The sequence below is a fragment of the Silurus meridionalis genome, chromosome 17, assembly GCF_014805685.1.
Source record: "Silurus meridionalis isolate SWU-2019-XX chromosome 17, ASM1480568v1, whole genome shotgun sequence".
In the NCBI taxonomy this organism is placed as follows: Eukaryota; Metazoa; Chordata; class Actinopteri; order Siluriformes; family Siluridae; genus Silurus; species Silurus meridionalis.
In genome coordinates this window covers 21,578,629-21,588,665 of record NC_060900.1, presented here as the reverse complement: position 1 = coordinate 21,588,665, position 10,037 = coordinate 21,578,629, and the positions used below count along the sequence as shown (strand labels likewise).

The following is a 10,037-nucleotide window of genomic DNA, read 5'->3' as shown; positions in this document are numbered from 1 at the left end:
CTGAATAAGCATAAGCACACTCCCAATGCCTAGTGGAACATTTTTCCCAATAAGTGGTGGTGATTATATCAGCAAAAGGAGAGTAAATGTGGAATGGGATGTTTGAAAAGAACATACAAATCAATATGTAGTGTATGTAAAAGCAATAAGCAGTTTATTAAATTGCTTGAGAGGAAATTGGTTGTTATTTTACAGATGATGTACAGAAGACTTATTTCAGATCTACAAATTCCTTTCTGGTTCATTATACACATGTCACATAGTTAAAAGCAGGCTAAACCCTATGACTCCAGATCATCAATGGAAGCCAGCATGAACACACACACACACACACACACACACACACACACACACACACACACACACACACACAAACCATTCTGTCCATGAAAGAGGCACCTCTGACCTCTTACAGCAGTGACCTTGTGCTTGCTCCATTTTCACAAACACCCCTACACACAACAAACACCCCTACAACGGCTCATACCATTTTTTAAATCTCCTCTCACTCTTTTAATCTTGACTTCCGCATTACATATGCATTATGTATAAAAAGTTTATATATATATATATATATATATAGAGAGAGAGAGAGAGAGAGAGAGAGAGAGAGAGAGAGAGAGAGAGAGAGAGAGAACTTGTGCAGTTACGCTATCTTAGTCTGATTTCCTAAACGTCAGCTTTTGATTAAAAACCCAAATGTTTTCTATATATATATATATATATATATATATATATATATATATATATATATATATATAAGCAGATTGTTCTTTCATCACACATGCTGAATGTATGTTTCTAATCCTACTTGCAGTAAGAAGAAACACTCAGAAGCCTTGCAAGAAAAGAAAAGAAAAAATAATTTATAAAAATTTATACATTTTTAATTTAGTAAATGTAATGGCTCAGTACTACCAGCATAAACAACCAGATGTACTGGTGTAAAATAAGATGTATCTTATATTTTGCTCTAGATCAGGACACAACTGAATGTCTGATATACTGTCCAGCCCATGCACCCGATTAGAAGGTCTATAAAAACTTTTTCTCTTTAGCTTTTGTGATGTATAAATATTTTTGGTCATGTTTGGTCTGAGAGTAGTATATTATGGCAGGTTTAAGCGTGATTATACAGAAATAATACTAGAACTGGATCCACATATGACTAACCCCTTTAAGATCTGTGATTAATCCCTGTATGTTTACCAATCTCTGCTCTTTTAGTTGAGGTGTTTGGGGAATCCAACACTGAATTTGGGTCAAGTTTTTCCAAAACAAACTTAACTTGCATGAACGGCATATGCATGCACACGCACACACACACACACGTGGTCTGTGGTGACACTGACCTGTTCTCATAATCATAAGTGAGTAAACTAGCTTAACACAGATGGGGTGAGGCGGTTACTAGGGTAACAGCACATCTCTGGGGTTGTACCACTTTGACAGGAGGCTGAATAGTTGCCGCGGAAACAGCAGGAAAGAGTTAGCCAGAATGAGACATGCTCACATTTACACACAGATACACATACACACAGACCTCGTGCTGCCTGTGGGGGCTCCAAATTAACCTGCCAGTGCAATGTGGATGAAATAATGCAATAATGAAGTTACGACAAAAAAGTGTCACACGGAGGCACACACTTCGTGTCACACTTACACTCCAACTCGAAGTGTTTCTCAAGTATGACTGCATGCGCTTAAAAGGGGAAGTACTACAACAGTCTACTGAGACAGTGAATCACTCACAGGTGACTCACACACACACACGCATACACAGAGAGTTGGAGTGTCCGACATTCTTGTGCTTATAGTGCTTATACTGAAGGGTCTATTGGTTAATTCATTGTGTTTCTCTCTCTCTTTCTTTCTCTCTCTCTCTCTCTCTCTCTCTCTCTCACACACACACACACACACACACACACACACACACACACACATAGCAGAGGGGACTTTTCACTTGAAATTTCTCATACATGTGGGTTTATCAGTACTGAAATTACTGTCTATGTGTGTGTGTGTGTGTGTGTGTGTGTGTGTGTGTGTGTGTGTGTGTGTGTGTATACACATCTCGTGCTTTTCAGCAGTGTCACAAGATTAATTTTCTCGAACACATCCTATAGTCCAGGTCAGAGATCAGTGGCTATATAATGTATGTCCTCATTTGGCTTTAAAAATAAATTTGACCAAGAAAGTAATAATCAATCTTCTTTTCCGGGCTTCGCTGGTCATCTAGAGAGGAGAATGCGAACAATGCTGTGTTTTTTTCTATGCAATTGGATTATTTTAATCGTACTGAGCATGAAAAACTGCCCTTGGGATAGAATTTGGCAAAGCTACATGTTTTTTTTTTTTTAGGGACTTGGAAACAGTCCATTCAATCTGGCAACCCTGAGAACCCAGTGCACAGCTATTCCAGCTAACCAATGAGTTCTGGCACGAGCCATCTCCTGGCCCACACACCCTGTAGAACAATGATGAACTTATCCGAACAGTCACAGTCAAGCTTTAGCTCATAGCTCTACTGGAACAATATAAACTAAAAATATACTCAAATATTGTTCTTTATAATGAACTAGATGTAACAGAATATTACTACATCTTATTTCAATATGTACATACCTGCACATCACCATTAAACAACAGCAAATCTACTTTTATATTTTGCACACCTTCATGCAAATATGTAATCAGTCAAACACATAGCAGCAGCAGCACCACTGTTATCTCAGATTCCTGTTTTTAAGTCATGTAAGGAGAACCAGATACCATCCTCTACTGATCTGCTATGCATTCTAAAATACCTTTCTGCTCTAAATTGTTGTAAAAAGAGTGGTTATTTTTATTACCATAGCGTTCCTGTTAGCTCAAACTAATCTGGCTGTTGAACTCTGACTTCTCTCAAAGTATTTGCATAACAGAAACGCACTGATAAATTTCATGTATGCTTTCCTCTCTCTCTCTCTCTCTCTCTCTCTCTTTCTTTAACAAAATGGCAGGTTTTAAATGAATGGACAGTATTTGTTTGTTCTTTTTTGAATTTAGGGTTGTCCCTTAGAGACAAGTCTAAGTGCAAAAATCAATACAACATTCCTGATGATGAAACATTTCCATCCGGATGAGAGTGGTCTCTTCCAGGTTGACTCCACCCCCATTCAAAGTACATGAGAAAAGTGGGCTGGTTGTATGAGTATGAAAATAGTGTAAATCATTAGACAGTGTTCTCCACTATGTGCACCATTGAATGGTTTTCTCTATAATTACTTTATTTTAATGGTAAGGTAGGCTTTTGCGTGGCCTTACTGGCTATAGTATTGTAGGGACGGGGTAGCTCAATAGTAAAGCTGCCATGCTGCCCTTAAACCTCAATTGCTTATTTGCACTGGATAAGGGCATCTGCTAAATGCTGTCAATATATGGTTGCTTAGTATTGTTTCAGGGAGTAAATTGGCAGGGCTATATTTATTGTATGGACATGCCATTCAAGGATATTCACTCGGTTGGTTGCCAAATGCCAAATGCAAACCTTATTTATATATATATATATATATATATATATATATATATAAGAATATATGTATATACACACAGCATACTGCTCTATTTTTATTTTTTGTGCTACTTTGCTATGGTGTCTGACAAAAATGTTTTTACTCTGTACTGCAGTAGTTTAGTATTTAACTTAAAGCAACAATGCAGGAACGGAATACCCATAATCCAGTTGGGCACTAGTCAGAAATAGGGAGGAGGCCACTGTTTAAGACATTATATTAAAATGCATGGGTGCATAAGGAAAAATCTAGTAGTTCTTCAGAAAGGACCCTTCAAGGGTTTGTGTAAAACCCTACCGCAGATTATCTACCAGGCACAAGTAAAACCTATTTGCGAAATGAAGCACCATTTATAAATTATGCAATGAGATGAGAAATGAGAATGAGTTCAAGCTACCACAGAACCTTCTTCCACAAAAATTACAGGTACCAAACCGTAGATTTGTACCAAGGGTTCATCTTGTGTAGACTTCTGCATTTTGGGACGTGCATATGGTGTTACAATGAGACTAAATCTCTTGTCCTTGTGTAGTTTGAATTATTTATGTTTTCAGGTGACAGAAACATGGCCTACATTTTAGGCAAAATAGGGTATACCCTATACCACCACAGAAACGGTCCAAACCTGCATTTTATTTCCACTACACCACCAATTGTACTTGGAGTACACTATTCCACTGCACTTCTTAGGTATCCTATAATGGGGGTTTGGGACGTAGCCTGTGTTTTCTCCCTGTCCCGGGGAGTTTATTGGTGGATCTAACGGGAAGGGGGGGATGTTATATGATAACACTGTGAGACGTGCAGCGTGCGCCACTCACTTTGGCGGTCCTTCTGGTTCCCAGTAACGGCAGAACAGGTGCAGTCCGTCGGCGTTGACGATGTGCAGCAGCTCGCTGTAGGGGACCCCCTGCGGAGACCGGCCCGATCCCTCCGCTTCCGGCATGGCACCACCGCACAGCGCGTCTGCAACAAAAACACTGAAGCGTGACAGCGGCTTCACAACGAAGAAAACGTGCAACATCAGTACGCACACAACCGCCACCACCTCGTACATGGCGTTACTGATGTACACCGAGCCACGCGTGTCCGCTTATATACGCGCGTTACGCGCGTGACGCCACAGTGTCACCTTCAAGCACGCACACACACACGCGCGCGCACACCAGAACAGACGCGCGGGCACGCTCGCGTGCGCGCGCACGCACGCCGAACCGTAGCCAGGTATCATTTACAGTCTATTGTCCAGACAGACAGACAGTGGAGCAGCGTTCTGCGGTTGTACCGCACGCGCACAGCTCAGCTGAAGTGCATGAACTCAATGGCAGAGCAGTAAAAATAGACTGCCGCTGACTCGGGACTTCTTTTGACAGGAGACACAAGAGACAGAGCTGCAAGTCAACAAATATCGACGCTCTGAGCAAAGAAATCTAATGCATTAAACAAAACCCCCCGCAGTGCAGTGCTTGCGTTCATTCCTGGAGCTGGAGATCTGTTCAGATTTCGGGACTACATACGCGATGAGAGATTCAACACTGACATTTTGCTTCAACTTTAGTTTATGCATGACCGCTCAAATATATTCAGTGCGCATTTGTAGAAAATTGACTCCAGAGGAATAAAATACAACACCGGGCAATTTTCACAACTGATTGTTCACAATCCTTCCCAAATGATTATGAATTAAACACGTCCTCTGATACACAGGGGAATGAACGCAGCCCAACAACTTCAACGAATCTGAAACAGCGTCTATGGTAATGATTTATGAAATAATAATAATAAAAAAATCATAGATTATAATTAAATACAGGAATATAATTAAAACATGCAGTCGGAACTTGTCTCACCTGAATGAATCCAAGTCGACCAGCAGCAGAAAATCCCGACGAGACTGAGAGCCGGTGCTGAGCTGAGCTGTGGTGTGCATGTAAAAGCGCTGTGAGCTCCAAGCGCCCTACAGATGCTGCCTCTGGAGGGAGGAGGAAACACCAGTACAACACTACAGCCACCCTCACAGACACCCTCCCCCACACCCACACGACCGCGTTTTCTCTCTCTCTCTCTCTCTCTCTCAGTCTCTCTCTCTCTCTCAGTCTCTCTCTCTCTCTCTCAGTCTGTCTCTCTCTCTCTCAGTCTCGATCTCTCTCAGTGTCTCTCTCTATCTCTTTCTTTCTCTCTCTCTCGCTCACCCTCTTTTTCTCTCTCAGTCTCGATCTCTCTCAGTCTCTATCTCTCTCTCTTTCTCGCTCTCTCTCTTTTTCTCTCTCAGTCTCGATCTCTCTGTCTCTCTCAGTCTCTCTCTATCTCTCTCTTTCTCTCTCTCTCTCTCTTTCTCTCTGTCACACACACTCACACACTCACCCTGAGGTTAACCGCATCCTATAATACAAAGTCAACTAAATGTCAAGAGGAGCATTCATCGTATTTGCTTGTGACATCATCATGCCTCCTCTTTTTTTTCTTATCATTATCATAACCTGCTCTTCTTTGGCCCAACTGGAACATACAAAAGTGTATTAGCTGCTGATGGTTTTCATCTGAAACTCTGCAGTGTCTAAGTGCTAAGGGAAGAATGAACCCCAACAGGATGTTTTGTTATAAGAAAAAGGCTCAGCAAAGGATTGGAATGCTGTGATGCAACCGAGTCACGTAACCACCACAACATTGGTACTTTTCCACCCGCATGGTTTGATAGTGTGACATAAGTGTAAACACCTGAGCCTGCACTTTAATTCATAGAAAAAAATTATTTGACCTTTTTCCACTTATTGTTGATTTAATGACGTTTCCATTTATTTATACTATAAATAAACCCAGATGAGAATAAGTGTCCTTTTGAGTCAGGTTCCTCTCAAGATTTCTTCCCCATGCCATCTCGGGGAGTTTTCCCTTGCCACTGACTCGCTCATTAGGAATGCACTTAAAATTATTATGAACAAACTTATATGTAGTAAACCTATACATTTTTATACAACCTCTTTATCACCGTAAAGCTGCTTTGAGAACAACCCAAAAAACTGCTACATGTTAATTGTTTTATTCAGGGGCTTAGCATAGAATTTTGGACCCCAAGGAGAGACAGTGTGTGGGCCCCTTTACCTATCATCCTATGATCCATCACACTTTTTTTCACATAATAGTGTACAACTATACAAACTGGTAAGAAAATTACTTATGTAATATTTAAACCAAGAGTACCATTTATTTCTATCATTCCATACACCTCTACTACGTTCGTCCTCTTGTGTAGGTGCAGGGTCTTCAGCAATCACAATAAACATGGTTAATATTGGTATGTATGTATACTATGAGGTTCTGTCGTGAGCATTGTACACTAAATAGTAACCGATGTAGTGGTCAAGGCACATGTGCTAATACTGTAGTCTTTCTTAGTTGTGATTGAGATTGTTACTGTTTCTGCTATTAAACAGTTATTATTACTATGCATGTGCAATATATATATATATATATATATATATATATATATATATATATATATATATATATATATATATATATATATATATATATACTGGCATTTATAAAGATGGCTAATTTATATTCTATTGATAATGTTGCATGTGTGTTGGTGTGGTAGTGCTTACAAAATAGCTATCATTGCTGAATCCCCATCAACACATGATTTATAGAAGCAGTATAATGTTGTGGCAGTGTTTAAATGCAATTAATATAATTGCATTAATATAATGTTTTCCAGTTCACTATTTTGCCATCTTAGTTTGCTCATTGTAATTATCTTGAGGTTTGTCCCAAACTGAATTACTTAGGTGTTTAAAATGTGATAAAAAGTTCTGTTTGTTATTTATCATATATAAGGAAATACAGATAAACACACACTCAGCATCTATTTGCACAACATTACCTAGTCGCTTTTGAAAATAGTTTGTGGTTTCTTTCAACTCACTTTTTCTCTTCTTCTTCTTTCTATTTTTTCTTTTCTGATGTCCTGGTTTTTCATGGCCAATCAGTTTTAGGAATTGATCCCAGAGAGCGAATCCTACCATGCAAACTGCACGTATATTTTCTGCATACCTGGACGAGTGCCAGAACTTGTTCAACAGGTGAGCACAAATTCTCAATTGTGAATTATTATTTATAATATATTCGTAGTCTTTGTGATCCCTGTGCTTGACAGAGTCATACATATGCACGTAGTTGCACTTTTCCACCTACTCACATACCTGGACTTAATAATAAATCACCAGTCAGAAAATCATCAAGAATGAACAAAATGCACTCTTGAGATTCCTGTGCTCATTTGCTTTTGCCTGTATTGGGATAAATTAGAAACAGGGATATTAATTTATTATCTTCTTTGTATGCAAATGTAAAAATTAGGATAATAATAATAATGTAATAATTGTTGTACAATTAACACACAAAAATACTAATACATGCCTGAGTGTCCAGAAGTCTCCAAAATATCCTCTGGATTGACTTTATAAAAAGTAAGTCACTATTTAATTATACTGTATATCCACCGCATCTGATGCAGTGCTTCAAAAGAGTAGTATTTAGCTCTTGAACTTTGGAATAACCTTCCTGACAATGTTTGGTGTGGACACACTCTCCCAGTTTAAGCGCTGTATCTTTTTAAGATGTATTTTTTAGCGAGTCCTACACATAACACATAATAAATATCATAACCTTGTGCTCCAGTACATCTGATCAAATGCACATTATCAACTTGTGCTTGTTAATATGATGATCAGCAGCTATGCTAATTCCTCTTCACTGCTTCTCTTTCTCTACCCATCTCGAGGTTGCACCAGCTCCATTTGTGTCCCACCTCATGAAGATGATGGACCTTCAAAGAAATATATGCCGACCCCGCAAACATCCAGAAACATCTAGAGACGTACCAGCGCCATTTGGATCCCACTTCATGTAGAGTTTGGACACTGGACCTCTTTGAATTTTTAAAGGCTCTGGCATGGAGGGGTTTGTGTTAGATCTGTAATGATCCTAAATGTTGAGCTATTTTTTAAGTTGCTCAGTAGCTCCTGGTTCCACAACGTCAACTGACTGTATAAGACTTTAGTAAGGACATTACTCATAATCACACACTCCAGTACTCATGTTAGTTCTCACTTTCCAGTGTTTTGTATTGTTTTTTTACGATTTATAATCACACTCTTGATATCACCAAAATGAGGATGGGTTCCCCTTTTGAGTCTGGTTCCTCTCAAGGTTTCTTTCTCATTCATCGAGGGAGTTTTTCCTTGCCACAATCGCCATGACACATAATTCACTTTAATTCTCAAGTTCTGTAAAGCTGCTTTTAGACAATGTCCATTGTGAAAAGTGATATAGAAATACATTTGAACTTAAAGAAGCTCATTAATTAAACCAGGACTAATAAAGCAGAGAGAGGCCTTATTTCTGATGATTTGTCATTGATATATAACATATATATAATAATATGTCATAAGTTTAAGTAAAAAAGCTTTAAACAACCGTTCCTTCTACAGCCTCTTTTTCCTCTTTTTTTTTTCTCTTCAAAATAAAAAGCCAAAGAATGCAGCCTGTCAGAAAACAGAAAACAATTGCTCATTCTTAAAGTCTTTCCAATGTTAAAAAAATGGTGGCTGAATGTTGAATTTTACAAAACTCATACTTAAGACTCCTTTCAAAAATGTGTTTTTTTTTTATCTATTTATATCAATAAATAAAAGCACAGGAGGTTGTAGAGGGTGCACATAAAGGGGCAGCAAGGGTTCTGCCACCCCCTCTAGTGGAACACAGTGTCAATAATATTTCAGAAATTGTTTATGATCTGGTAAATTTTTTTAATCACTTAATTTATTAATTTCCACGTGACTGGTTTAAATTGGTTGTAAAATTGCACAGCTTTTTTGTTTTAATCAACTTTTGTTTGTCCTTAATTTAAAGCATGTAGAAGGTACAATGCTAAGAACAATCTAAGGAGCTCTTTGTTTCCTGAACAGCAAATTGCAATTGCACTGAAAACACTAACAACTTTTCCATATAAGTTGCCATTTAAAAAAAGAAGTTCAGCTGAATAACTTAGATCCACCTGGTGTCGGGGATGAATCTGGTGAAGAAAGCATTCAGATCCACTGCATGGTAATGCTGCAAACCACAGTTTTAACAAAGTCTCTTTTAAATGAAATGAAAAATGAAAAATGAAATTCTGGGTTGACAACACGTTTAGTACACTGACCTGAAAACATCCTGTCATCCGAGCATGTGAGCATTACCCCAAAAATATTATGTATTTCTATTCCAGATGTACTATATAATGCATTATATGATCAAAAGTGAAACCTTAACAGTGCTATGGTATAAATAACATTATTACGATATTGTCCATAATTTATTTTTACCTATAGCTATAATGTGTTGATGTGCTATACGAAATGTACACATTTAAAGCCAATTTAATCAAATCCACCATAGTCTTGGATTTAGTATCATGTCCCCATTGACTTATTCAGT

The 10,037-nt window shown here is 38.4% G+C and overlaps 1 protein-coding gene and 1 long non-coding RNA gene across 3 annotated transcripts in view; one reads left to right on the top strand and one right to left on the bottom strand.

The window, feature by feature from the left end:
- The window catches only part of mgll (monoglyceride lipase), a 26,478-nt gene extending 20,917 nt beyond the window's left edge, over positions 1-5,561 (bottom strand). The window contains exons 1-2 of one of the 2 annotated variants that reach the window (XM_046871549.1): positions 5,405-5,561; positions 4,376-4,520 (exon numbers count right to left, since the gene is read on the bottom strand). In XM_046871549.1, the coding sequence (XP_046727505.1) occupies positions 4,376-4,500 (125 nt within the window). In that variant the 5' untranslated portion in view covers positions 4,501-4,520; positions 5,405-5,561. Of the gene's footprint in view, positions 1-4,375; positions 4,663-5,404 lie in introns of those variants that run through there. The other variant, XM_046871548.1, reaches the window with a different exon arrangement.
- A 308-nt stretch (positions 5,562-5,869) lies between these two features.
- Positions 5,870-8,375, top strand: LOC124400052. Its single transcript, XR_006928314.1, has 3 exons — positions 5,870-6,224; positions 7,547-7,639; positions 8,341-8,375. It is a non-coding gene; the product is annotated as an uncharacterized LOC124400052 (long non-coding RNA).
- Positions 8,376-10,037: the final 1,662 nt, after the last annotated feature.